We start from the raw sequence: 27,224 nt of genomic DNA on the forward strand, positions 1-27,224 counted from the left end.
AAGAGTGGACCAGGAGTGAACTAGAAAGAGAGGTGGTGTTAGAGCAAGATACTTGAAATACCTAGAATACCTTCTGAGAGGAGCTGAAATGTTACCAGGTAGCAAGAAGAGACATTTTTTAGGACTGTCTGGGCAGGATTAAGAAAAGCTTTAAAGTTATTTGGCTAAATTCTGCATTGGCAGGTGGGTTCTTAACCACTAGCACCACCTGGGAAGCCCAATATGTTTATTAAAGGACAAATAAGAATGTGCTACTTGAAGTCCTGGAGGCTCAGTGGTAAGGAATCTGCCTGCCAATATAGGAGACACAGGTCAGGAAGATCCCCTGGAGAAGGAAATGGCAACGAACTCCAGTATCCTCGCCTGGGAAATTCCATGGACAGAGGAGACTGGCAGGCTACAGTCCATGGGGTCACAAAAGAGTTGGACATGACTGAGCAACTCAAAAGCTTGATGCATAAGGATCTTGAGATAGACAAACTGAACTGTAAAGGTACAGTTATTTAGAATTTAGACTATTAGGAGATTTTACCTCGGAGAAGTGTTTTATCACTGACATTGTCTATGATTGATAGGGTATAATTGTAACGAAAAAGCACTGACTTAGTTTTATTTTTGTATTTAAATTCTTTATGGCTCTGGTTCTAGCTTCATGGGGCTGCATTCTTGCTGTTTGACCTCCTAGAAGTAGATACACAAATACAAGATAACAATGCCATGGGACTTATGGGGTCTTCTTACCTTGTTGTAGGGAGCTGGGTTAAGTGGAGCTGATTGGCAGAGCAAGAATTGGGGGCAGGCTAAGGAGGAGGTGGTGCCAGCATAGGTCAGGGTAGGACTTATGGGGTGGAGGATGGAACAATAATGAAGGGTCAGAGTCATTCAATTTAGAGGGGGTCTTTTCATTCTGATCTTTCTTGGAACTTTGTCTCCTTAATGCTTTAGGGTCCTTCCCTCAAGTTTCCCAGTTGTCTCTCTGCTCTCCTTTTACATTTCTTTCCCGTATCCTGCCCACCCCTTAGACAAGATTCTTCCAAGATAAACTGAGCTTTAATGTATCAGCAAGGCCCAGACCTTCAGCTACTAATGGCTTTGGAGATCCTGGAGGACTCACCACTATCACATCTGCTATCTCCTAGGTCCCAGTATATGGTATAGGCAGGAAGTAGGGGACTCAGTGGGCTTCCCTGGTGGTTCATTGGTAAAGAATCCACCTGCTAATGCAGGAGATGAGGGAGATGCATGTTTGATCTCTGAGTCTGGAAGATCCACTGGAGAAGGAAATAGCAACCCATTCCAGTATTCTTGCCTGGAAAACCCCATGGACAGAGGAGCCTGGCAGGCTACTGTCCATAGGGTCACAAAGTGTTGAACATGACTTAGCAATGGAAAAACAAAAGGGACTCAGTAGGTCTAGATGCTCAGGTTACAAAGAGAGTCTTATAATAACTTCTAAAAAGCCTCCCACAGTGCTCTGCCATCTCTCCTGCTCTCTCCATGTTGTACTACAGTGGGGTACATGGCAAGGGAACGTTTGCTAGAAGCCATTCCCCATGAGCAACAGCCCCCCGCCCATGTCATTGTTCATTCTGTTGACATGATCTTAGAGTGTATCAAGAAAATATAGACTTATTTTTAAGTCTCAGTGAAGATGTGAACCACCTCATTTGTTTCCGTATGCTACTTGAACACCATTCACTTCTTGCTGCCAAGCAGGTTTTGGATCCTATTTGCTTTTTCCAGTGCTCACCACGAGCTCAGTTTTGCTTTCTAGTCTGAAATTAATGTCTTCAGAATATGAAGACTTTAACTAATTATCTTGAAATAGTCATCTCAACAGATGCTGTAGCCAGACTTGGGTTTTCTTGGTGGAGAGGGCTGAGGAGCAAGCATTTTGTTTTAGACATCATGCTGGGTATCTGTACATCCCAGGGCAAGGGTTGGAATAAACAGGCCTCACAACTAAACTTTTTCTCAACACATATCCTCACCTACCAAACACACTTTTCACATTATTTTGCTCCTGGGGTTATTAGCAGTTTACCTCTCTTCCTCATTCACCAGGCCTTTTAGATAAATAGGGCTTTACATTTTCAGCCCAAATGTAAAACTTTCTAGGTACAGAGAAAATAGATGAAAGACAGACAAGGAAAAGGTGAGAAGACAGAAAGAAAAAGGGGGCAAGAATAAGCTGAGTGCCAGAAAGGAAGGAAAATGGGTAATTCGAAGTAAAACAGAAGTGACAGGAAGTGGAGAGAAAAAATAGGAAGAAGAGGACAGAGATGAGAGAGAAAGAATAAACCCATGATGTGAAGTAGGATGAGAGAAAAGCAAAAGGGAATTCTAAATGGAGTCCTAGCTTGCCAGGAAACAGTAGAAACATGCAGGGGGCCTGTCTAGGGGTGGGGAAAGACTCTTCCTTACCCTTCCGTCCTAATTTTAGGCTCCTCTTCTGCTAGTAAGCTTGACTTGGATGGCTAGTGTTTTATCAGCACCCTCTACTTGCCATTCTGGCTTCTTCATCCCTCATCTACGTTTGAATACACAAGTGCAACAGCTCATCCTGGTACAGTGGATGAAGATAACTAAGAGAGATGAAGATAACTAGAGGGAGCCCCTCTAGGGATGGAGAGGAGGAGACAGGACATTTCTTCTACTTACAGGAACCCTGTCTTTATCTGAGCTTTCCTCACCCATCACATCCACCCCACAAAGCAGCATATAAAACGCCAAGTTCAGATTTTCCCTTTATGTCCATCTTCATCGGGTGGTGAGGTATAAGGTTGGTACAGGTGCCTGGGTTCTAACCTCACGTTTGCTTGGAAATTTTCCCGAGTCCATAACATTTTTGCCTGATTTTCCAGTGTTCCTTCCTTTCCTGGTATTTACTCTGGAAACACCTTCATTTCTTCAGCAACACACCAAAGGTCTAGGAGCACGTATCTCTGCTACAGCCTGGATGACAAGCTAGCTATGTCTGTAAATCCACGATTTTTCGCAAGCACTTGGCAACGGGGCCTGTCCTAGGGGGACCCCAAGAGGAGCCCACTCCTTCGGACTAGCGCGGGCAGCGCGCGGGCCACCTGCCCGCCACGCGTCAGGAAGGAGGTGGTGCGGGCACGAAGCGCAACTCTCCAGGACAGGAGCGACCGGAGGGTGCAGCCGATCTCAGCAGTCCCGGTTGCCCGGCGCTCGCCTCGTAGGTCCGCACCCTCCTGACTTAGTCGGGTCACCTCGCGCGCCATCTGGTTGAAAAGATCCCCCTTCACCACGTGCAGTATCACCACGGCGTCCCTGGACAGGGGCTGCTTCAGCTTCTGCAACACAATGTCTCCCCGCGACCGGCGCTGTGTGTTCCGCCGCGCCCCCTGCCGCAGCGGCGGAAAGCACCCGTGCGGCTGCAACATTTCGGAGGATAAGTCTCCTGGGTGCCAGCTTCCTTCCCGTACATGTCCTCAGCCCTCTTGGGCTGCGACCTAGGTTTCCAGACACCCGGCTGGTTTTTTATAAATCTTCCCGGCCCGCCCTCTTGCCGTCACAGAAGATAGTGGCGGGCGACTCTCTGGTGTGGTTGGGCTCAGGACAAAGGCACCGCCCACTGATGAACAAGGAGAAGACAAACAAACGGATAGAACTCCTGGAGAAGCTAATTGGCTGAAGAAAACAGATGCCAGACGCTGATTGGGTAAGACAGAGACAAGGGGTGGGGTGTAAGACTCTTGCATAGACTTGGGGCCTGAATAGGGCTAATAGTGTCGGTGGGTCTCCTGAAATTTAGGGCATAAGCTTCCTGTGGAGTGCTCCTTCTCGACTTTATTATAATTATTTTTAAGTTTATTTATTATTAACTGCGTTGGGTCTTAGTTGCGTGTGCAGGCTTCTCTCTGGTTGAAGGATGTGGGCTCAGTTGCTCTGAGACATGTGGGATCCTAGTTCCCTGACCAGGGATGGAACCCACACCCCCTACAATGGAAGGTGGATTCTTAACCACTGGACGACCAGGGAAGTCCCCCGTCTCCACTTTGAGTCAGGACTTCAGATCAAGGCTGTAGCAATTTGACTCTCCTTAAACCAGGGGAGTGGAAGGTGATTTTTCTATTTAGAAAGAAGATATTGAGAACTCAGACGGTACAGTAATAATATCAGATAGAGCTTTTCCCAAAGCAGGAGATAAAAAGGAAGCTATGGTGCCACCTAGAATCCAGAAAAAACAAATGTCATGAGGATAAATGTAATGTCCCTCCACATGAACCCCTAAGCCTCCTCACAAGTTCTTCATGGGGAGACTTAGGAACTTAACATGAAAAAAACAATTGGCAGTTTCAAGAGGCTGTAAAGTCTGTGTAACTCAACAGAGCTAAAGCAACAAAAAGCTAACATTTAATCATAACTTTTGAAATGGGGTGACAAAATGGAATTATTAGATTGGGCTAAATACTGAAAGCAGTTTGGGCTAAAAACTAAAGGCCGAGAAGAAATATAGAGAATCTCCTCTTCCCATCCATGCCAAAGAGTTAGTGCTTGTCTTCAGTACCTACAAAGAAGGGTGACTATTGAGAGGCTTGACTCATCCCTTACTTCAGTGATGTAAGAAACTGAAGAGAGATTGAGAGAGGGAAAAAAAAGGATTTGTTTGGAGAGGGTTATTGGAGGATTAAGGGGTTTAGAGCTTTGCAATTTTGAACCGTATCAGACTGACAGAACCAAGAGTGTGCTTGAGTCTCAAGGGACTTTTGATTATTATTATCTAAGAGTAACCAAGAATTATTAAACTTGTTTGTAATTTCATTCATGGGAAAGAGAAAATAGGATTTTACAGATGTCTACTAAGGGACCATGAAGGGAAAGAAAAAAATTTTTTTTCCTGTTTGTTCCCTGTGGAGTCCTGTTCCTTGGATTAATGAAGAATCTTTATTAATTAGTAAAGTATCTGGAATATGTGAGTGATCTTTCCTCCAACCTTATATTAGGCAGACAAATACCATGTTGAGTCATTGGTATCATAATTCAAGAGTATGATATAGGCAGGACATACTGGGTTGATCCTAAAGGGTAGTTTATGATTGGATACCATGTCATTTTGACTGTGTAGGCTGCAGAGGAGAAGCTGGAGATAGCCAACAATTACCATATACCAACAACAAACACACAAGCCAATAATTTCAGAGAACTAGACGTGCTGTGAAGGAAGTAGAAGGAAATAGACACAGTGGGCAGAAAATGACAAAAAGGATCTGAGTAGGTGATATTGGAGCTGAGATTTACATAATAAGAAGGAAAACAACCATATGAAGAGATAGAGAGTGGGTATTCCAGAGACAAGGGACTCTCTCCAGCGTGTTTGGTACATTTGAGAAATAGTAAAAACAAAACAACAAAAAAAGTGGGACAAAGTAAGGAAATGTGGGGGAGGCCAGAGAAACAGCCAAAGGTCAGACCGCACAGGCCTTGATGTCATAGTAAGGGTTTTGGATTGCACTGCTGCTGCTGCTTCAGTCATGTCTGACTCTGTGCGACCCCATAGACGGCAGCCCACCAGGCTCCCCGTCCATGGGATTTTCCAGGCAAGAGTACACTGGTGACCATGAAATGTTTTAAGCAGGAGATTTCCTCCTTCCTGCCTTGTGCGGGTGACAGCAGAAGGAAGCAGATCAATCCAGCAAAGACTCTGTAGGTGTGATTGTTTTAGGATATGGGGATTGAGAGATTATTTGGATTATTGCTGGGGTCCAGCTCCCGCAGGATCCAGGGGAACCTGAAGGAAAAACGGTGTCGGCGATTGATTTAGAGAGAGATAAGGAAAGAATGTTGTCGATAAGAAAATAGAAGAGAGAAAGAGGCTGATATTCCTTGGTTTACACAGAAAGCTAATAAAGTCAGAAGCTCAGGCAGAAAAGTGAACGCAGGGAGCCTTTATGTTCCAAGGGATCAGCCTGAAAAAAGGGAGGAGAGGGAGGGAGAGAGAGAGAGAGAGAGAGAGAGAGAGAGAGAGAATGATTGACGCAGGGTGACCAAGCTTCTTAGAGTGAGTCCCAATAGCTTTATTTTTAAAAGGTACTTTTATACCTTGTCTTATACATAGAGGGAAATGAAAGATGCAAATTCATACAGTCAGCCCAAACATTACATCTGTTTTGTCTTTATCGAAACCAGGATTTTTGTTTGCAAACCTTTCCCATAAACAATATTGTGTACATTATCTTCTGGCCTTGGAGGCCTGTGAACATTTTATGACCCTCTTTTGATAAAGGCTGCTCAACCAGAAAACTTATTTTCCCTCAAAGTGTCTTTTCTTTATATTTCTAATCTATGTCAGCCTCAGAAAATATCAAACAGAGTTACATTCTCACGAAGCAAAGGTGCAGTGAGTTACAAGAAAGAACCAATTAGCTCAAAAGTCTGATGTGGTTAAATTCAAGGCTACACTTATTTTTCTTACATTCCAACTATGTTAACTAATGCACTCCCAGGTGCACAGTGGTTAAGAGATATGGGAACTTAGCAACAAGCATTGGCCAAATAATGAAATCCTACGCCAGCACTACTCTAATAACTTTTAACTCTTTAAAAGGCTCTATGTTTTAGGTTTTTCGTGCCTCTCATAGTTGGGAGGCTGTACATAATCATATGCGTAGCTGCAAGAGTCTGGATAGACCTGCCAAGCAAGCTAGAATGCTAACAGAGGGAGTTTGATTTGAAATATTCCTCTCATGTCCAGGAGACTTATTAGCTATAGCCCTAAGTTGATTTTCTCCAGAGAAAGGTGGTCAGGGTTAGCCCCCTGTTAATGTCAGAGGAGATGGTGAAAGTCATGAAATAGTGAAACAGACAGATTCTGGTTTGGGGGTAGATGCTCGAGAAAGCCTAGGGAGCCCCTTGAGTTCTGAAGCCTTGCTTAACAGTTCTCTTCCACATGACCTTGTCATGGGTGGGATCTCCCATGGTGGCTCCTGGTAGATTATCTTTGTTATTTTTGTTCAGTTGCTAAGTCGATTCCAGTTCTTTGCTGGACTGCAGCATGCCAGGCCTGCCTGTCCTTCACTCTCTCCTGGACTTTGCCTAAGTTCATGTCCATTGAATTGGTGATGCCATCCAACTGTCTCATCCTCTGTGCCTTCTCCTTCTGCCTTCAATCTTTCCCAGCATTAGGGTCTTTTCCAATGAGTCGGCTCTTCACATCAGGTGGCCAAAGTATTGGAGCTTCAGCATCAGTGCTTCCAATGGGTATTCAGGGTTGATTTCTTTTAGGATTGACTGGTTTGATTTCCTTGCAGTCCAAGGGACTCTTAAGAGTCTTCTCCAACACCACAGTTCAAAAGCATCAATTCATCTGTGCATATCCTTCTTTATGGTCCTACTCTTACATCCTTACATGACTACTAGAAAGACCATAGCTTTGACTATATGAATCTTTGTCAGGAAAGTGATGTCTTGGCATTTTAATATGCTGTCTAGGTTTGTCATAGCTTTCCTTCCAAGAAGAAAGCATCTTCTGATTTCATGGCTGCAGTCACCACCTGCAGTGATTTTTGAGCCCAAGAAGAGAAAATCTGTCACTGCTTCCACTTTTTCCCATTCTATATGCCATGAAGTGATGGGCCCAGATGATCTTAGTTTTTTTAATATCGAGTCTTAAGATTTTATTTTTTGGGGATTTTCTAGGTGGGTCCAAACACCTTCACAAATGTTCCTATAAAAGAGAAGTACAGGGAGATTTGATGCAGACAAAAGGAAAGGTAGCAACATGACTAGAGAGAGATTGGAATGATGTGGCCACAGGCTTGGGATTGCCAGTTCATCACCAGAAGCTACAAGAGGCAAGGAAAGGATTTCCCCCTAGAATCCTTGTAGCAGAAATATTGCCCTGATGACAGCCTCATACTAACTTGAGGCCTTCATAACTATGAGTAAAAAAAAAATGTCTGTTGTTTTTAACCACCAAGTTTGTGGAGATGTTATAGCAACTACAGAAAACTAATACAGGTGACCTGGAGTAAGGTTTTAGCAGTGAAAAAAGCTGGACATGATCGGATTCACAACAAATTTTTGCAGATAGTATCAGCAGGACTAGATGATGTAGTCAAGGATGATTCTGAGGTTTTTGTGTAGTCAAGGATGATTCTGAGGTTTTTGTTCTGAACAAGTGGGTGGATGATGACAACATTTACTGGGAACTTGGGTCTCTTGCATTGCAGGTGGACTTTTTACCGTTTGAGCCACCAGGGAAGCCCTTTAAAGCCAAGGGGCCAAATAAATCAAACAAGAAGAAAAAGGTCCAGAAGAGAGAGGACTTGGTCCACGGAAAACCCCAAACTGATTCTCTGAAGAGGATCCAACAAAGGAAAGGAAGAGCCAGTGAGGAGGGAGGAAAACTAGGTGTGTGTGCAGTCACAGAAGCCAAACTTTTGTGAGGGGAGAGGGGTCATAGAGGGAAATATCTACATTGTCAGATATTGCTTTAAGGGTAGAGAAGCAGAGATGGAGAAGGAAATGGCAACCCACTCCAGCATTCTTGCCTAGAGAATCCCGTGGACAGAGGAGCCTGGTGGGCTGCTGTCCATAGGGTCGCACAGAGTTGGACACGACTGAAGCGACTTAGCCTGCATGCACGCATTGGAGAAGGAAATGGCAACACACTCCAGTATTCTTGCCTGGAGAATTCCAGGGATGGGCGAGCCTGGTGGGCTGACGTCTATGGGGTCGTACAGAGTCGGACACGACTGAAGCGACTTAGCAGCAGCAGCAGCAGCCGCAGAGAAGCAGAGAACAGACCACTGCCTTTAACAAAGCGACTGCCCCAGGTGACGTTGACAAACGCCGTTAGCTCCACTAGTCACCTGAAGAGAGAACGGAAGTGCAGAATAGTCCACAGCAAATTTGGGCAACTTTTCAGATGACCTCTGTCGTGCGTGCGTGCTCAGTCACTTCAGTCATGTCCGACTCTGTGCGACCCCATGGGATGCAGGCTGCCAGGCTCCTCTGTCTGTGGGATTCTCCAGGCAAGAAGAGCGGAGTGGGTTGCCATTCCCTTCTCCAGGTAACTTCTGTCGGGGAACAGGGAATTGGGAGGGAGAATAGAAGATCAACTACAAAGTAGGAGCTGTTGCAGAGGCCACATCCCTGGGCTGTTTGAAGGGGCTGGGGTCGGCGCACGGGAGGAGGGCTTGGCCCTATGAACTCCATTTCCCCAAGCCTTTGGTCACCAAACACAGGAGCTCGCCGGGGCAGCGACCCTTTTATAACCTTTGCACGGTTCAGCCAAGAGCCTGAGCAGTGTGTGGGAACCACGGCTCCCAGCAGGCGTTGCGCTGAGCGGCCAATGCGCAGGCGCGCGCAGGCAGCTTTCGACTCTCCCCTTCCCCTCAAAGCCCGGCGCCAGTTCCAGGCTGGAGTCACCGACGCGAAGAGGGACGAGTTCCTCTTAAAAGAGAAACACCGGCGGCGCGCGCGAGGTGGGCCCCTGTCCTCCCGCCGCTCTCCGGGCCTGCGCGCGACACGGGGGAGGCGCAGGCGCAGTCGGGATGAGGGCGGGTGGGGGCGCTCAGGTAAGGCCGGGGTAGGGGTGGGTCGCGGCTGGAGCTCTGGGCGGCCGGGGAGCTGCCTTAGGAATTGGTCCATCCGACGCAGTGTGAGTGTTCAGTGGGGCGGCCCAGAACGGAGGTGGGGGGTGCCCTCCAGACCCCCGCCCCTGTCCCCGCCCCGGCTCTACCCAAGTCGTCCCAACTGTGAGGAGCTCTTCCAGTGCAAACAACCTCTTCCCTCATTTACCAGAAAAGACTCAGGCGTTTTTCAATATAAAACTGTTACCTTACCCTTTACCCCGCCCTAGTTGAAATTTTCTTACCCCATAGCTCCAGTTCTGCACTTCAGCGTGCCGGGGATCAGGCCATTCTGACTCTGATGCCGTCCCCTTACCTCCCACCCCCGCGATACCCACCCCCCAGCACTAGTTTACACGCCCTGACAGGTAAGCAGATGTGGTTCGGACCCGGTGGCGGCGAATCCTGTTGCAGTGGTTTGGTTCTGCCCCAATTCACCGATGAGGAAACTGAGGCCCCGGCAGAGGGTGGAGCTGGGGCCTCTGGAGCCGTATCCGATCAGCGTCTCCTCCACCCCGCAGGCCCTGGTACTCATGGCGGCCTCCCCTGCGGATGCGTCCCGCAAGCGGCGGGAGAAGCGGCGGCAGCTGGATGCGCGCCGCAGCAAGTGCCGCATCCGCCTGGGTGGCCATATGGAACAGTGGTGCCTCCTCAAGGAGCAGCTGGGCTTCTCCTTGCACTCGCAGCTGGCCAAGTTCCTGTTGGACCGGTTAGGGCCCGGGTCAGGGGTTCTGAGGGAGGGCACCCAGGCTACAACACCCAGCACCTTACCCGTCCCCTTTCCCCGACACCAAGTGTAGTCCTGCTGCTCCTTCCCACTGGCAGATTTCTCATTTCAGAAGCAAGGCCAGTGTGGTTTGTGACCTCCTACGGTCTTCCCCCACCTCTTGGTCCGCAGAGGATAGAGGACCCCTTAAGTGTGTGAGTGGCCAGAGCTGAGGGCAGTTGGTCACATGGGCCCTCACTTGACCTGCCTCTTGTCCCCCTGGCAGGTACACTTCTTCAGGCTGTGTGCTTTGTGCAGGTGGGTAGGGAATGGCTAGGGGTAGAGAATTAGGAGCCAGAGAGGGAAGAGGGGGCAACAGGGAGTGGTGTGACCTAGAAATACCCTCCCTATGGGGACTGGATCAGAGGGAGCCTTGAGTGAGTTTGGGAAGAGATGGGGGGAGTTGGACAGCTGAGAAGGGCCACCTGTGGAGAAGGGAGTAGGGGGTTGGGGTACAGGGCTGTCTGAATGTGGCTCTCAAGGATGAGAGGAGAGGGCCTCCCAGTTCAACCTTGACTGTTGCCTTTATTGCTCTAGGTCCTGAGCCTGTTGCCCCCAAGGGACTGCAGTATCTGGTGCTTCTATCTCACGCTCACAGCCGGGAGTGCAGCCTGGTGCCTGGGCTGCGGGGACCTGGGGGCCAAGATGGGGGGCTTGTGTGGGAGTGTTCAGCCGGTCACACCTTCTCCTGGGGCCCCTCTTCAGGCCCCAAATCTCCAGAGGAGCCAAATCTGACCCCTCTTCCAAGTACTGACGAGAGGAGCTGGTGCCCAGAGGCCAGGAGTGGGCAGGAGCCTGCAGGTAGGCTGGGGGAAAGAAGAGTTATGGAGAAAAAAAGAGGGGAACTCAGAACCCTATTCTGTAACTTAGAACCCCATTCTTCAAAAATGACCCTTTCTCAGTGGAAAAACTATGCTGATAAGGAAATATATCCTCAATATATTTTTAGGTATGAAAAGCAGAATACAGAATTGGATGTATCGTATGTTACCATCGGTGGATAAATAAGAGAAAAAAGGAATTTATTTGTATGTACTTATAAATGTATAAAAATTTCTGGAAGGGCATATAGGAAAACAGGTTACCTATAGGAAGACTGAGGTGGCTGGGGTACAGATTGGAAAGGAGACTTTTCACAGTGTACCTTTTTATACTTGTTTCTTTTTTTGCGCCATGTGAAATGTACCATGTCTAAAATCAGACAGTCCCTCCCACTCCAGTAGCCTGTGCCCCCTCTTCCTTCTTCTTCTAAGACTCTTCCCACCACTTAAGGCCTTAGAACTTCACCTGTCCTCATCCCTCCAGTACAGAATTCCTTCCGTTTTGACACTACCCATGCCAACAGGTTTGGAATCTAACTGTGATGAGAGGGCTCAGGAGGCCAGGATGCCCAGGTGAGTCTGGGGTTGGGGAACAGCGGGGGACAAGATAGACCTGGGTGGACAATGGAAGGGAGGGAGCAGGACTTCACACTTGCCTTCCTTGGACCTGCAGGGGGGTGGGACCCTCACCGGAGACCTTCCCATCCCTTGGAGAAGATGGGGAAGAGGAAGAGGAGGATGAAGAGGAGATGCTCAGTGATGCTAGTCCCTGGACCTACAGCTCCTCCCCAGATGAGCAAGTTGGGGCTGAGGGAGGATTCTGAACAGTGTGGGCTAGTTGGTGGGGGTGGGGGGTTGCCGGGGTGGGGGGCTCTTGGAGCTTTGTTTTGCAGACTTCAGGGAGTGGCTTGTTGGTGGAGAGGGCAGGGTAGGCTTTGGGGAAGGCAGAAAGAACTAGATATTTTGAACTGGGTGGAAAGTGAGTTTGGGATCTTTGCAATTTAGGGATTGGGGTTGGGCTGGGGCTGGCTGAGGATCCATGAGATAATGTCCTCCTCCTTTTCATTCTCCTTTCAGCAGTGAGCCAGATGTCCCCAAACCACTCCCTTCCCCTGTCACCCATGCACTTAAGGATGGGGAGATAGCCCCAGCCCCTGCAGCTGTCCCAGCTCCTCTTGCTTCGCCGTCCTCATCAGCATCCTCATTGGGTTCTGGAACTCCTAGGCCTGTAGAAGTCAGGATACAGCCAGAGCTCAGGGGGACCCCTCAAGCAGACCAGCAGACTGAGCCCCTGGCCAGGTAACCTGATGGCTGAGTCAGAGGGCAGGGGCATCCTGGGACATGGCCCTCCCTCGAGGCCCTCTGCTCCCTCTTTGCTGCCCATAGCCCTGGGAGTCAGGCTCAGTCTGCTCTGGCCTCGGCATGGGATGAGGACACTGCTCAGATTGGCCCCAAGAGAATTAGGTAGGACTGGGGAAAGGGGCCCCGGTAGGGAAGGGTGAGGAGGGAGGTGGAGGAGAGCCTGCACAAGTCCTCCCGCTTCCTATTCTCCTTCCTCAGGAAAGCTGCCAAAAGAGAGCTGCTGCCCTGTGACTTCCCTGGCTGCGGAAGGATCTTCTCAAACCGGCAGTATTTGAATGTGAGGATGTGAGGGGTACAGGTTGGATTCTGTGTAGCCTCATGGGTGGAGGAGGAGGGCTGAAGGAGAAACTGAGGTAAAGAAACCTGGGGTGTGGAGGGAATTCAGAACCAGGGAGAGAAGGGTTGGGATGGATGTGCAGAGCTTGCCTACAGTTCTAATCACTAATCCAGATGACTGGAGATAAGGCAGGAAACCAAGCCTCAGGTGCACAGCTGCTGCCATACTGCTTGTTGCACAGGCCCTCTGTTGACCACATGGAGATAATGGTGGCATTCCTCAGGCTTTGGAGGTGCTAGTGACTGTTCTAAGTATTTGATATGTGTTGAATCTTTTGATCTTCTCAACATTCCTGTGGAGTGGGCGCTGATACTATACCTGCTTTGCAGATGAGGAAACCGAGGAACACAGAAAGATTAAGCATTGCCCCAGGCTTCTCATTAGTGTGTCCTGGTGCTAGGGTTCCTCAGTCCATTGGACTGCCTCGCTCTGCTGGCTTATGTCGGTGGTCCTGCCCTGGAAGGTTTAGGAGACAGTCTTGTCCTCAGCCTTGCTACAGGAGAGGTTTGAGGCACAGAGAGGGAAGAGTCCAAGCCCCACACTCAGCGAGAGCTCTCACAGGGTTCTGAGGCTGGGGGACCCTAGACCAGATGGATGGTGAGGCCTGGGTGGATGGGATTTGGGAGAAGGGGAAGGTCCCCATGTGGTTGCAAAGCTCTAGGCTTTTGATAAGAACAGCAGGGCTGGTCAGACATATTTGATTCTGTTACTGAAGGAGACTGAAGTAGCTCCCAGCAGTAGTTTAAATATGGGGAAATGGGATTATGGAGAAAGGGAAAGCCCATGCAGCTTAGTGAGCCAGAATGTGAAAATTAGACCAGATAAAAAGAGAAATATTTCCTAGAAATACTTGGGGGGTTAAGGTTGAAGAGCACACTACCCTTAAAAGTGTTCCAAGTTGAGAGAGTGTGTGTTTCCAAAGCACATTTAGGAGAAAATTATATAACCCCATGGTGAGCTGTTAGTAAAATGTAGGCCATCTGAGGGACACTGTTGGGCATTGGTATTGATATCAAGGAGAATAATTATAACCACCCAAAATGTGTTCCCATCCCTGGCAGATACAAATGTATAGTTAGGGAACCAGGAATGTCAGCAGAATTGCATTTTGTTCAGGGAACTGGGCATTGCAGGGTGAGGTTGTGACAAGGAGATGAGATAATGGAAGTTGAGGGCAGGGCAGAGTAAGGACAGGGTGGGATCAGGAAGGGATGGGATTGGGGTACTCATGTATAGGTGAGGACTGGACTATAGGTGAGGCAGTGACAAGAACTGTTAAGGAAAAGGGCAGAAGAGCCTGCCTGCTGGGTCAGCTCTGGTGGTCTCCCTGAGAAAGCCATGTGCTTCCTTCCCTAGCACCACAAGAAATACCAGCACATCCACCAAAAGTCCTTCTCCTGCCCAGAGCCAGCCTGTGGGAAGTCCTTCAACTTTAAGAAACACCTGAAGGAGCATGTGAAGCTGCACAGTGGTGAGTGGTGGAAATGCCTTCTCATCTCCCCAATGTGGGTCCTGTCACCTACCCCTGTGGGTACCTTCACCTTCCCCACGAGGCCCATCACCTCTTATCTGCAGGTTTTGTCACATTGCTCTGGGATAACTCTTCATTCACACAGTCATCCTGCACTCTCTTTTTGTTGAGATCTTGCCTGTTTTAAACTGTTCTAAGTGCTTGGATTTGGCAGTGAATAAAGCAGACAGTACTCACCTTGTAAGATGTCCACTCTACTGGCACTGGGCCACAGAGCTGTGAAAGGTGCTTTGAGGAAAGACCTAAGTGAAGAGAGAATGGAGGCTTAGCCACACCCATAGGCAGCTCATGAGAGGACCCTAAACTGGCATCTCCAAGCATGATCCAGGAATGGAGAGGAAGACAGGAGGTTAGAAAGGAAGGAAGAGAGGTCAAATAGGTGGTAGAGGGCTCCGAGACCATCTTCACGATGGCTTGGCTCCTGGCCACATGTGATGGGCACGAGTATGTTGGAAGGAGGGACACAACTGACTTTAAAAGGAGCATTGTCACTGCCATGTGAAGAATGGAGGGACTGCAGTAATGTGCAGCACAGTAATGGTGACCTGGACAGTCGAGTCGGTGAGACGTGAGACTGACGAGTGAAGATGGAGCCAGGGCTACTGTGGGTAGAACAGATTGTCCATGGGTAGGACTGTGGAGTCAGGGAAGACTTGGAAAAAGACTCGAACCTGAGCAACTGGGTAGAAGGTGATGTGATTCCCTGAAAATGACAGAGAAGCAGGTTTCAGGAAAGGGACATGACATTTTATTTGGGACATGCTAATCAGGTGTCCCAGAAAACATGAATCTGAAGTTCAGAGATGTTGGGTAAAAAAGAAAAAAATGTTCATCATGAGCACTTGGGTGGTGTTTAGAGCTGTGGGTGGAGTGTTTCTACAGGGAGAGAGTGAACATAGGTAGAGAAGAGGTCTGAGCAGGGCAGGTGGGAAGGTCAGCTACAGAGGGGCCAGGGAGGCAGCTGAAGAGCAGTATCTGAGGAGCCAAGTGGAGAAAGCGCTCTAGGGAGGGGTGACCTATGCCAGTGCTGCCGAGCTGAGTGAGATGAGGATGTGGACAGGCCATCAGACAGGGTAGTGGAAAGCTATCCTTGACCAGATGACAAAATGGCATGTGACAAAGGAGATAACAGCCAGCAGGGGGTGGGTCTGGAGCAGAGAGGAGCTGAAGAAGTGAAGACAGCAAGTATGGACAACTCTTTGGAGTTTTGCTGTGAAGGCAAGCAGAGATTTAGGTATAAGCTGGAGGGCAGGATCATACACAGATGATCCCACAGAGAGGAAAGGCTTGCTGATGCCAGGGTTGGGCAACCTCAAGTCAGTGAGGAGGGGGTGTGTCTGGGCACAGTTGGAAGGCAGCCACAGGGAAGCAGGGACTGTTCACATATATGGGCACAAAAAGCAAGTTGCCTGGTGGATTAGGTGAGGGGAGGATGTGGGCATTCTTCCCTGGCTCTTTTCTTCTGAGTGACTTATAAAATGAGGTCATTGCTGAGTGAGGTTGGTAGAAAGAGGAGGTCATGTGGAAAATGCCCTTCTGGACTCTAGAAAGTGGGAGTGAACTGACCAAGGAAATGCAGAGGTACTGTGGCAGGGCAGTGGGGAGGCTCGAGACTTGTAGTTGTGTATGAAAGTAGAGCCCAAGGTGGGGTAGTGGGGAGTTGTAGGTTGTCTGCCCTGCTCGACACACATGTGCAGGCCTGGAGCAACCAAGTGTTGTATTTACTCTGAGTTGGGTTTTAACCAGGAAAATATAGCTGAGGAAGAGGGAGACAGGTGAAGTGAAGGAAGGCCATAAAGATGCCTTGGAAATGGACTGGTCAGAGAAGGCAGGGAGACAGTGGGCCACTGAACCGGCAGCCTGGAGTTGTGGGATTACTGTGACAGCACAAAGGATGACTGGAACTAGGATGCTTGAAATTGTGATTTCTACGTGGTGCAGTGATGGTGCAGAACCTGGGAGTGGTGGCTGAGGAGGGTGGGGGGGCCAGGTTAGTGAGAGTCTGGAAACCAGGAGAGGGCTGGACATGTAGAGAACAAATTGACATCAGTGGTAGTGACTGAGGAGAGAGCCTGGAGCGGGAGTTGTGTGGAGTACAAGTTAGTGATGGGGATGAAGGCTATAGGTAAGTGTGTGTGGTCTGATGGCAGGGCATACAGAGCAGTGGTTGGGCAGAAGACTACAGGATGCGTTGAAAAGGATGGCTATCTCCGCTGCTGCAGGAGGAGTAGGAGAAATGTACCAGGCCTGTGAGAACTGCTAGAGATGGGCAATGGGCAGGTGCTGTTAGAGCTGGCAGGCAGGTTCAGGGAGAAAGGAGAGGGGTTGGTTCTTGATGCCCAAAGGGGGTCTGTCAGGTCACAGGGCACTGTTGTGGGGCTGGGAGGAGTGAGACATGCAGACTAAATAGGGACAGTGCTCCTTTGGAGGACTGGAAGGGGTGGGCCAAGGAGGCCCTCAGTTTGGGGGTGGATGCTTGGCTATCGCCTATGTGCCCACAGACACCCGAGACTACATTTGTGAGTTCTGCGCCCGGTCTTTCCGCACCAGCAGCAACTTGGTCATCCACCGGCGCATCCACACTGGAGAGAAACCCCTGCAGTGAGTGGGGAAAGGGAGCCTGGTGTGGGGTGAAGTGGGGAGGTGCTGGAAGGACACCTGGGAAGCTGGGACCAGGAGGAGCCCCTGGGGAGCTCAAGATGGGCTGAGGCACCTTCCCTCACTCTTCTCCCCCTGGTTTAGGTGTGAGATCTGCGGGTTTACCTGCCGCCAGAAGGCATCCCTGAATTGGCACCGGCGCAAGCACGCAGAGACAGTGGCTGCCTTGCGATTCCCCTGTGAGTTCTGCGGCAAGCGCTTTGAGAAGCCAGACAGTGTTGCAGCTCATCGCAGCAAAAGCCACCCGGCCTTGCTCCTGGCCCCACAAGAACTATCTGGTCCAGGGGAGTCCTGTTCCAGCATCTTGGCCTCTGCATCCGTGGGGGCCAGTGAAGGATCCAGGTCCTCTCTGGCTCCTCAGGCTCCCATGCTGCTCCCTTAGCAGCGAGCATTCCCCAGAATTTGGGGATCCAGGTCCCAGGGACTGGAAAGGAGCAAGAAGGGCCAGATGCCTGGTGTCCAGGAACTAGGGTGATGGGGAATGCAGGGCAGGGGCAAGACCGGATTTTAGGGGAGCCAGGCTACTTGAGTCTTCCTAAAGGACAGAATAAACCCAGTATTTTACATAGACCTGTATGGGCAGAGTGAGTATTTTGGCACCTGAGGTACAGAAATCTTGATTCTTTTAGAAACAGGCTCTGCTGGAGTGTGCCTGAGTGTACCCTAAGTGCAGGCCCTGTTCTTCTCTCTGCAGTTCCCCACCTGCCCCCACTGTGAGGACCCAGCTTTCTTTCCCAATTCACTTTGGCTTCCCTTTTTTCTGTGGAGAGTCACACACGCTCTTGCCTTCAAGCAAGGCAGGGTGTGATCACTAGATCATTCCAGAGGGATGGCCTGGAGAAGGATTAGCGGTATGTGACTCTGGGCCACATTTGTATTCTTTGTTAACCAAGACAACCAGATGTATAGGGGCCCCTGAAGAGTCTTGCCTTCCAGTGCAAAAATGAGGGGGCTATACATCCAAGGTTGCTGAGGTAGCCTGGCAAGGGACCAGAGACCTTGATTTTTGAAAGGGCCTGTTCCTTGGGTGACTCTTGGTGTCTGTGAATACAGCAGCCTCAAGTTTAACAAAGGGAGCTCTTGGCATCTAGAACTCAAACAATTCTTTATTTCACCACCTGCAAGAAAAAAAAAAGGCCAATTCCAGGGAATTTTCAACCCTGCACTGTGGCCTCTATGGAGCTGTTTTCCCATGGTTCCAAGCGTGATTTGTACATAGCATTCTTATTCCACTTGGCAGTGCCCAGCTTTGTGGACCCATGTGGTCTTGACTCAGGTCCCAGGCTGTTGTCCCCTACTTGGAGAACACTACCCTGAGAAGCACCCTGATCTGTATACCAACAGGTCTGTCCCATGAGACAGTGGGCAGCCATGCTGAGGGCTCATGCCCAGCTTTACATGCACGTCTCTGAGTTCTTCTGATGTGGAGATATCGTTCAGAAAAGTGAGTTCTCCCACTATTTCTCTGCAAATTTCCCATCTCTCAGAAGGTGAGGGAAAAAGCAGCAAGAGACTAACAGCCAAGTGATAGGAAGAGGCAAGAAGACCACAAGGCTGGTAGGATGTGACTCTAGCCACATCTACAGTCATTACCTGAAGAGACAGGATACCAAAAGTACCCAGAAAGAAAAGGTAGAGGGGACTCAGGCTGCAAAAAGGAGATGGAATAAGAGAAGACCTGAGAGCACAGCAGCAGGGATGCGACACACCAATACTTGGATGCTGTTCTACGCATGGGGTCCTGCACCTGCACCTCAGAGGGGAAGGAGGAAGGGCTGAGAACAGGCAAAGAGCTGAGAAGGGACGTAGGTGTAGGGGTGCAGCGAGAAGCCAGGTGAAGTCCTACTGAGAGAGATGGAGAAAGGTGATAGGCCATGCTGTCTTTCCACAGACCTCCGTCTGCGAGTTGTCCCACCGTCCCTGTGGCATTGTATGAGTGCTCCTCTAGCCCACTCCAGAGAAGTCTCAACAAGTCTCTCTCAACTGAGACAAAAAAAGCCCTGGCTTTTCCTGTCCTGCTTGCCCAGCAACTATGAGCGCAGTGCCTGCCTTGGGCTGAGTGGCAGCGGCAGCAGGAGCAGTGGAGGCACGAGCACGCCTGTGAGCTCGCTGGTGCTGTGACAGGGAGCGGCTGTGGCTGAAACATTTGCCGCACTCCGCACATTCCGCTGGCCGCTCGCCCAGGTGCGTCTTGCGGTGCAGTGCCAGCTTGGAGCCCACGCTGAAGGCCTTGCCGCACTCGGGGCACTTGTGGGGCCTGTGGCCAGCATGGTTGCGCCGGTGCACATTGAGGTTGGAGATGCACGTGAAGCACTTGCCGCACAACTCACAGCGGTAGGGTTTCTCACCTGTGTGTGTGCGCCTGTGCTTTGTGAGGTCTGAGCGGTCGCTGAAGCAGCGGCCGCACTCAGTACACGGGAAGGGCCTCTCACCTGTGTGGATGCGCTGGTGCACCACCAGGTCTGAGCGCTGCCCAAAGCCCTTGCCACATGTGGCACAGGCATGTGGCCGCTCTCCCTGATGGCTGCGCCGATGGCGCAGCAGCGTGGAGCTCTCACTGAAGCGTCGCCCGCAGTCGCCGCAAGCATAAGGCTTCTCGCCCGTGTGTGTGCGCTGATGGCGCACCAGTGTAGCGCTCTCCAAGAAGCCCTTGCCACACTCCGGGCATTTGAAAGGTTTCTCACCCGAGTGCGTCTGCAGGTGTCGCGTTAGCGTGGAACTCTTGCCAAAGCTCTTGCCACACACACCACACTGGTGTGTGTCCGGAGCACCTGGCTGCAGAGGTATGGAGTCACTGGGGCTCCTGGCTGCGTGGACACGCAAATGGCTCCGAAGTCCAGCGCTGCTGCGGAAAGCCCGCGAGCACTGTGTGCAGCGGTGGAGTGTGTCAGCAGGCACGGTAGGTGTTCCCCATGGGTGCGCCCGTGCCAGGTGGAAGCGCAGCGCGCTCTGGCGGAAGGCTCGAGGGCACAGCGGACAGCGTTGGGGCCTCTCAGGAGGGTGCCAGCGGCGCCGGTGCAGCAGCAGAGCCGGGAGGTGTGGAAAGCATCCACCACAAACTCGGCAGCGGCAGGAGCGGATGCGCCGCCTGTGTACGCTCTGGTGCAGGTCAAGGCGGCCGCTGTGGCGGAAGCTCTGGCCACACTCACTGCAGATGTAGAGCGTCTGGCCCGCGTGAGCGCGTCTATGTGCACGGAGGTCTGAGGCCTCTGCGCATCGCTCGCCACACTCTAGGCAGCGGAAGCTGCTGTCACCACTGTGGACGCGCTCATGCCGCAGCAGCACTGAACTGTAGCGGAAGCTCTTGCCACACTCACTGCACCCATAAGGCCTGCCTGCTGCCACCTCTGAGGCAGCGAACATGGTGAGGGCCAGGTCTGGAGCCCTCAGGGTGCAGAGTGCCACTCACAGTCTGGAGTCCACCTTCTCCATCTGAGTTATTTTTAAGGCATAGAAAGGGAACAGTAGCAAAGGGAAGGGAGAGAGGCCTGGAAGAGGTTTGTAGATTCCAGGGTTCCTTTTCTCATGGCAGGTGCTGCGGCTGTTTCAGAGGTGGGCTGCAGCTAGGTTTACCATGTACCATGAGCCCTGCAGAAAGAAGGTCACTGTGAGCTCCAGCAACATCTATGACAGCTACACCTTGGGGAATGGAGGGTCAAGCACAGGCTCCCTGTTTTCCCTCAGTTAGGTCATCTCCTCAGTTCCATTTTCCAAGAGAGGAGGCAAAACCATGGGAGTCTGAGAAATATAGGCCAGGGAGGGGTGTGTCCTTGTGCCACTAGGAAGGGCAGGAGGGACTTAGAGGGAAGTTTGCCTCCAGTACAGTGCTCAGAAGAGGAGGAAGCGTGTCCAGCTTATTTTATAGCCTTAGACCAGGGATCCTGGCCCTGGTGATGCACTAGGAAATGACCAAGGAGGGATGGGCAATGAGAAGTCCCCTAGGCCTAAACCAATCAAAGCCTTCCAAAGACTCAGGGTTTCCTGAGTAACCAATGTGAACTGAGCCAGGCCTACACTGAAACTGGTGAAGCATAACCCCCTCAAGCAGCAGCAGCCCGGGCAACAGGCTCAGGAATGGCTGGGACCTGAGCAAGGGAAGGTATTTGAGAAAACTGAAGTATTGCTCCTTGGCTTTGGATAGCACCTAATAAGCAGTCACTCCACACCAGGGCACAGTCTCCAAGTTCCCTGGCCTAACCTTGAGAAAGCAAAGCAACTCAGGACCCAGGAAAGGGGTAAAAGAATATTATCAAAAGTTTATGGTATTATTAAAGAAAGTGAAGTGAAAGTCACTCAGTCGTGTACCACTCTTTGAGACTCCATGGACTGTAGTCCATGGAATTCTCCAGGCCACAATACTGGAGTGTGTAGCTTTTCCCTTCTCCAGGGGATCTTCCCAACCCAGGGATCGAACCCAGGTCCTCCACATTGCAGGCAGATTCTTTACCAGCTGAGCCACAAGAGTAGCCCATTATTGAAGTGCCTTTCAAATTTCTAGGGAGAGCGAGGAAGGAAGAAGGAAAATCCTTTCTAATTCTCAGGGCATCCAAGTTGTTTGCAAACATTCTGCAGACTTTCCTCATTACCCCAGCTCCAAGGATCTGAGAACCTGAAGTAGCAAAGAAGCCCCTTTATGGGGATGAAATCTGCTCTGCCATTCTGTTTATCTCAAATGGTATCCCTGAATCCTTCTGACAAGTTGGCCCAGATGGCTGTCCATGAGCAGGATCAGCATTTGTGCACAGATCTTCCTGTGCCCTCTATCTAAAGCACACATGGAGCTGCTCTCCTAACTTGGCTGGCCTTACCACTGCCTGCCTCAAGACCCATGGCTCTGTCCCCAGTTCAGTTCAGTTCAGTGGGACATGGGAGACAGGTATAGTCACTATCAATTACAGCCATGTCACCCAACAGATCAGAGATAGGAAGTAAACAACAGTCATCAGTCATTTTCTTATTAGCAGATGGCAACTCTAAATTTCCAGAGCTGTGGTTAAAACACCCCACAGATAGGGTTCTAATCTTCTGGATGCAAATGGACTCAATTTAAAACAGCCTTTAAAGCTACAGACCTGCAGGAGTGGGCTCTGAAGCGTCTGCTCCCGTCCGTACTATTGGGCAGGAGTGGCTGATGTAGGATGTTCTCTCTCTGTGCCTCTGGAGCAGGGTGTGCTGTGCCCTGCAAGAGGGGTAAAATAAGAGGGACAATGTGATTTTAAACTGAGCAGAGAGGACAGATGCAGGAAGAGAGAAGAGGGGAACATTTCCTGGAAGAGAGGTATTTTTTAAATGGATATTTTCAAGTATAAAAAATTTAACCAGAAGAGTATCACAGATCACCCACTCACCTTCAGCATTTATTTACATTCTAAATTATGTTTCATCTACGACATCCCCTCAACTTGCCCCAGCCCATACTTGTTTTAGGAGATGGGGTGGGGGAGGGATGCACTGGAATATTTTAAATCCTGGTCGTCTTATTCAAAGAGTTTTAAACAAAATCTGTAATTAGGAGCAAGAGACCTCTGCAGACCTGAGAACAGACTTTAGAGGGAGTCTCTTGGTTCTTCCAGAAGGAGTTTTCAGTCCAGACACTTGCTTGGGTTGCTGATTCTAACCAGTCAAAATCAAAGGAATGTTTGCTCTCGTGTGACTAAAACCTCTCAAGGGTCAGTGGTTGATCCCAAATGCCAAGGAAAGCAGGGCTTATGTCCTAGTGAGTGTTCCCCCTCACCTGAGTGTCTCTGGAGACCCTGGCACCTCTCAGGCCAGATTTCTGGGATCAAACCCTCTACCAGGCTACCGATTTCAAGGGTACATGTCCAAGGAAGGTAAGACAAATGCACAAACATAAACACACACACATAAATGACATAAACAAAGATACCATTTTGCCCCACTACAGACACGGAATAAGAGACCCTGGTCTAGGGTGCAGGTTTGGTGCTTGAGTGTCATGGTGTATCCTTCAAGTTTCACTTCTGTTCACCTTACCCCATACTGGAGCTTGCCCTTGAAGGAAAGGGTCTATGCCTGGAAGAAAATCTGAAAAAAAAAAAAAAAAAAAAAAGTATTACTCTGCCAACAGAACAATTTCCAGACTGTCCTAACCATCATTTTCCTGATGAGTTTTGAAGTGTTATACCACCAAATTTCTTTGACTTTGGGGACAAGTGAAACTTTAAAGAGGGAAGGGGGTAATTATGTGTGAATTTATGAAAAATCCTAGTTGTTCAATTTTAGTAGCTTTTAAGCATTTAATACTTACAGATTTATTATATGTAACTAATATAAGACAAGTACTAAGAAGATAAGCTAATGGCAAAACTTAACATTACAATACATTTGAGTTTCGTTTACCACAAAATGTATTTGTTTCTTAATAGATATTGCCAGCATTTCATGTCATATCTAATGGTTCACATGATTGTTGGACTAAATCAGGATTTAGTACATTTACTAACAATCTTCTGTGAGAGAAGTGTAGCTCTTTTTCTTCTGAGTTGTACTGTTCAGTCAAAATAAAGATTTTCCTCCCTGGTTATCTTTTCTGCCAGGCCAACATTTCTGGGGTATTGTGAAGAGGTGAGTGATCATCTCAAAATTCCTCCATCTTTAAGCCAGAGTTGGATGCAGATGTGGGTTTGAGGGCTGCCTCAGCTGTGCCACAAGTGACATGTGGCAACTGAAACTTGAAATATGGTTGGTTCCAAATGAGATGTGCTATAAGGGCCAAGTACACTCCTAACTTCAAAGACTTAGTATGAAAAAAAATGCAAAATATCTCATGAATAATATTTAATACTGACTGTATGTTGAAATAAAATTTTAGATGTACTGGGTTAAATGAAATAATGAAATATATTTTATAATTTATTTCACCTGTTTTTAAGACAAGTGATGATTACAAATGTGGCCAAATGGCTTGGAACACATACAAAGGGAGGCTACCCCACTTCACAGTCCCTGGAGGGACTGCATGGAAAGGTCACTAACTTCTTGGACCCTTAGAACCAGAGAAGCTGGACACTCTTCTCTTCTCCTAAGAGGTAGGGTTCTGGCCACACCCTCCAGAGGGTCCAACTGCTCTTCGGGAAAGTGAATATCTATAGTGCCATGTAGATCTGTTTGGGACTTGGGGTTGTGACTAGTGCAAAGCCTATCACTGCTACTCTCCTAGTTGTTACTAGCATCAATATGGAATGGCTCTTGTATGTATGTTCCTGTCTATGTGCCACTTTCCTCCTCCCACCAGTCCTTTGAGCTGGGTACTACTGGGCACCCCTGTGTGACCTAAGGTTCCCCTGCGGTGCGAGCTTTTCTAGAGCCACTCAGGCGGCAAGTGGGTCCAGGGACAGGAAAGGGATGGCAGGCCAGGAGACCTGTCTGATTCTCCCTGATAGTCTCAAACCCTTCTGGCCCTGGCCAGTTGATAGTAGCAGACCAGAAATCCCTGGTGACCTCACAGGCTGCCATGGGACTGGGGCTCACTTGTGCTTTGCATTCAATTCTTTGCAATCCCGGTAATGAGAAAGGAAACTGTTGGCCTTAGAAGTGGTTTGGAGAGTGGTAGCTGCATTTGGGAGAGAAGATTCTTCGCTGGCCTCTCTCTATATACTTAAACCCCACCCTAGTCCCAGCCCTAAAGTCTGTTCTGTTGCCCCAGCCTTAATGACAGTGTAGTCTCAAGGACTCTGAAATACCCCTAGAGGCAGATGAAATTTTACATCCATTATGAAGCAAATGATACACTTTTCACGACTGGGAGGAGGAGGGGGGAGGAACTGGATGGATGGAAAAGTTTCCCTTGCCCTCTGGAGCCTAATATGGTTCTTTTCCACTTGTAGGTCTTTCTGCCTGAAAGCCTTTCCCTTCTTCATTCAGTGCTCTGCCCCAATAATCCCTCCGCAGAAACCCTACTGAGCACCTCCACTCCTCCAGCCCCCTCCTTGGCTTTATTTTGAATAATCAGTGAAAGTAACATTAAAGAGTGATTCCCAGTCCACTAGGAAAGGTTTCGGTCTCTTTTCTAAGTGAGGATGGGGTATGAAATCCAGAGCAGCAGAGTGGCCACTCCTCACTTTCCTCTTTCCCTTAATAGAAACACGGTCCAGTATTTTAAAAGGCCTTGTCTCTTCCAGCTTCAGATCCAGTCTGACATATTTAAAGAATTGGTGGAAACAAACAACAGTTCTCCATTCCCCTCAACTGCCCAAGCCTGATCATGATCCAAGCAGATTCTTTTGCAAATTTTTTTTCACAAAGATTCTTTTCTGTGAAATCTGGGAAGTGTGGAGAAGGTATGTATGTTGACAGGGAGAGAACATAGCAGTATAGTTTATTCTCTATGTTCCTTTGACACACGGGCAAGACTACAGCTCAGAAGAGCCAGAGGAGCCCAGAAGCGGGATGAGGGAAGGACTATAAGGTGGTTTGCATTCTTCCTGGGCCTAGCAAGAAGTTGGGCACACATAAGGCATCTAATGCTTTTTAAAAATGATGTATTAATCTGGAATGCTATTCTTTCAAGCATTAGGTTCCTGGAGGAGAGTGCCTCTCTCTAGTCATCTTATCCTCCTTAGCCCTATCCACTGCATACACTGCAAATACTCTGCCTTGGTTTACTAAGTGGAAACTGCAACCTCTGTAGGGGAACTAGAGAGGCAAGTATCCAAGTTCTGGGTCTTCCATGGCTGGCTGTGTGACCTTGGACAGGGGAGTCGTGTGCCTAACACTCCTGCCTGAGAAAACTCAGTAGAGGAAACTATTATAACGTCTCCTATGAAAAGAGGTAGGTGTAAAGTCTGAGAGCGGCAGTTGCTGAGTTTTTAGGATTTACTCTTCCCAGGACAGTTTTGAAGAACTCTGAAAAAGGGGTTCGACTCCTACCTCCTAAACATCCTAAACGTTCTGCAAAACCTTTCAAGTTCTCCCCCACCCTGACTGCCCCCAACCCCCGCAAAGAACCCTACTTAATGGGATTAGAGAAGCGTGGGGCTTTCGCAGACCCTCGACAAACACCGTGGGTTTAGAGTAAGTAGTGACGTTGATTACTCATTTTAAGGCTTTGTGTCTAGTACTTAACGGGAGCTGAGAACAACTATTCGAGGAATGAGGAACGCCGCACCTGAGCAGGTCAGCTTCACAGGCCCCCCTCCGCAGCGCAGCCAATCCCGGGCGCCTCAGTTAGTTTCCGTCATGAGTTGCTGGTCAGATTCTCCTTGGACGAAATTTCCCATCCCTGGGCCCACCTCAACTCTTTGCCTTAGGCGCCAGCCCACGCGAAGGGCAAGACAGGGCACCAAAAACGTAGTGTAGAGTAAGGGGCGTTTAATATGGTCTCGACCTGGAGGCTGCCGCTGCCCTTTTATTCGGACTCAGCCTGGTGATATTTGCGTCTTGGGGCCGCCAGCAACGAAGGTCACAGCGGGAAGACTGGCGAGGACAGACGGAGGGCAAGGCCTGGGAGGAGCAGGCCGCGCGGCAGCAGCGGACGCGGGCCGGCCAATCCCTTGCTCCGCTGGGCCTCTGCGTCACTAGTTGCTAGGGAGGCGTTCTTCACGGCGGCAGACGCTGGCCGCGCGAAGCTGAGGGAAAATGCCGGGCGACAATTGGGGATCGCTGCCCCGCGCTAACCCTCCCTCCCGCCCCTTGGTCCCCTCACCGGTCGCCGGCTGGCTCCTCGGACACCGCGCGGCTCCCACTCAGCTGGGTCGCTGACCCCCGCCTCCCGGACTGCGGGACTGGTGCGGGGAAGGGAGGGGAGGAGCGCGGGGCGGCCTAGTTGGGGGAACTGGGAGGTGCCTCGGGATTGAGGATCACGCTCCAGCCCCGCTCTCCCGGGTTGGCCAGTGGCCTGCCTCACGCCGGTGCGTCACCGGTTGCTGGGAAAACTACGAGACGTAAGACGGCTCCACTAACGGTCGGCCTTACCTGCACGGGGCGGAATTCCAGTAAGGGGGCGGGACCAATAGACAGAGCCTCAGGAGACTCCTGGCCCGCCTCCCTCCCGTGTCAAGGCCCCACCTTCTTCCTGGGCTCAACCAATCCCTGCCTCCTCCTTTGCCTACGTCCCACCCCCGGGTCTCTTCCCGCCCAATCAAGAGGCTCTGAGCCCCGTGCACAGCCTCAGGGCCTAGTGGCGGAGTCC

At 49.9% G+C, this 27,224-nt stretch overlaps 2 protein-coding genes across 14 annotated transcripts; one reads left to right on the forward strand and one right to left on the reverse strand.

Moving 5' to 3' along the window:
- ZNF692 (zinc finger protein 692) lies at nucleotides 9,023-17,644 on the forward strand. 10 transcript variants are annotated; one of them, XM_018050532.1, is made up of 14 exons: nucleotides 9,023-9,037; nucleotides 9,369-9,452; nucleotides 9,852-9,967; nucleotides 10,121-10,308; nucleotides 10,592-10,623; nucleotides 10,903-11,166; nucleotides 11,711-11,759; nucleotides 11,860-11,982; nucleotides 12,264-12,485; nucleotides 12,573-12,650; nucleotides 12,747-12,825; nucleotides 14,242-14,356; nucleotides 16,918-17,017; nucleotides 17,159-17,644. In XM_018050532.1, the coding sequence occupies exons 4-14, from the start codon at nucleotides 10,133-10,135 to the stop codon at nucleotides 17,454-17,456; spliced, it is 1,536 nt and encodes a 511-aa protein (XP_017906021.1). In that variant the 5' UTR covers nucleotides 9,023-9,037; nucleotides 9,369-9,452; nucleotides 9,852-9,967; nucleotides 10,121-10,132; the 3' UTR covers nucleotides 17,457-17,644. The 10 variants fall into 10 exon arrangements, with proteins under 10 accessions (XP_017906021.1, XP_017906020.1, XP_017906026.1 ...); XM_018050533.1 differs by lacking the exons at nucleotides 9,023-9,037; nucleotides 9,369-9,452 and adding an exon at nucleotides 9,575-9,628; XM_018050531.1 differs by lacking the exons at nucleotides 9,023-9,037; nucleotides 9,852-9,967 and having other exon boundaries at nucleotides 9,320-9,452.
- ZNF672 (zinc finger protein 672) lies at nucleotides 18,161-26,982 on the reverse strand. 4 transcript variants are annotated; one of them, XM_018050539.1, is made up of 5 exons: nucleotides 26,739-26,982; nucleotides 26,202-26,661; nucleotides 23,069-23,119; nucleotides 22,147-22,253; nucleotides 18,161-20,662 (listed from the first exon to the last, which is right to left on the reverse strand). In XM_018050539.1, the coding sequence occupies exon 5, from the start codon at nucleotides 20,435-20,437 to the stop codon at nucleotides 19,040-19,042; it is 1,398 nt and encodes a 465-aa protein (XP_017906028.1). In that variant the 5' UTR covers nucleotides 20,438-20,662; nucleotides 22,147-22,253; nucleotides 23,069-23,119; nucleotides 26,202-26,661; nucleotides 26,739-26,982; the 3' UTR covers nucleotides 18,161-19,039. The 4 variants fall into 4 exon arrangements, with proteins under 4 accessions (XP_017906028.1, XP_017906030.1, XP_017906029.1 ...); XM_018050541.1 differs by lacking the exon at nucleotides 26,202-26,661; XM_018050540.1 differs by lacking the exon at nucleotides 26,739-26,982 and having other exon boundaries at nucleotides 26,421-26,730.

This window comes from Capra hircus, chromosome 7, assembly GCF_001704415.2.
Source record: "Capra hircus breed San Clemente chromosome 7, ASM170441v1, whole genome shotgun sequence".
Taxonomy (NCBI): Eukaryota; Metazoa; Chordata; class Mammalia; order Artiodactyla; family Bovidae; genus Capra; species Capra hircus.

Excerpts from the sequence above, each read along its gene's own strand:
- ZNF692 (XM_005683271.3), top strand. The coding sequence starts at position 10,040 with ATGAGGAAACTGAGGCCCCGGCAGAGGGTGGAGCTGGGGCCTCTGGAG. Across the intron at positions 10,624-10,902 it reads AGGCTGTGTGCTTTGTGCAG|GTCCTGAGCCTGTTGCCCCC; the intron begins GTGGGTAGGGAA and ends TTATTGCTCTAG. Across the intron at positions 17,018-17,158 it reads ACTGGAGAGAAACCCCTGCA|GTGTGAGATCTGCGGGTTTA; the intron begins GTGAGTGGGGAA and ends CCCCTGGTTTAG.
- ZNF672 (XM_018050541.1), bottom strand. The coding sequence starts at position 20,437 with ATGTTCGCTGCCTCAGAGGTGGCAGCAGGCAGGCCTTATGGGTGCAGT.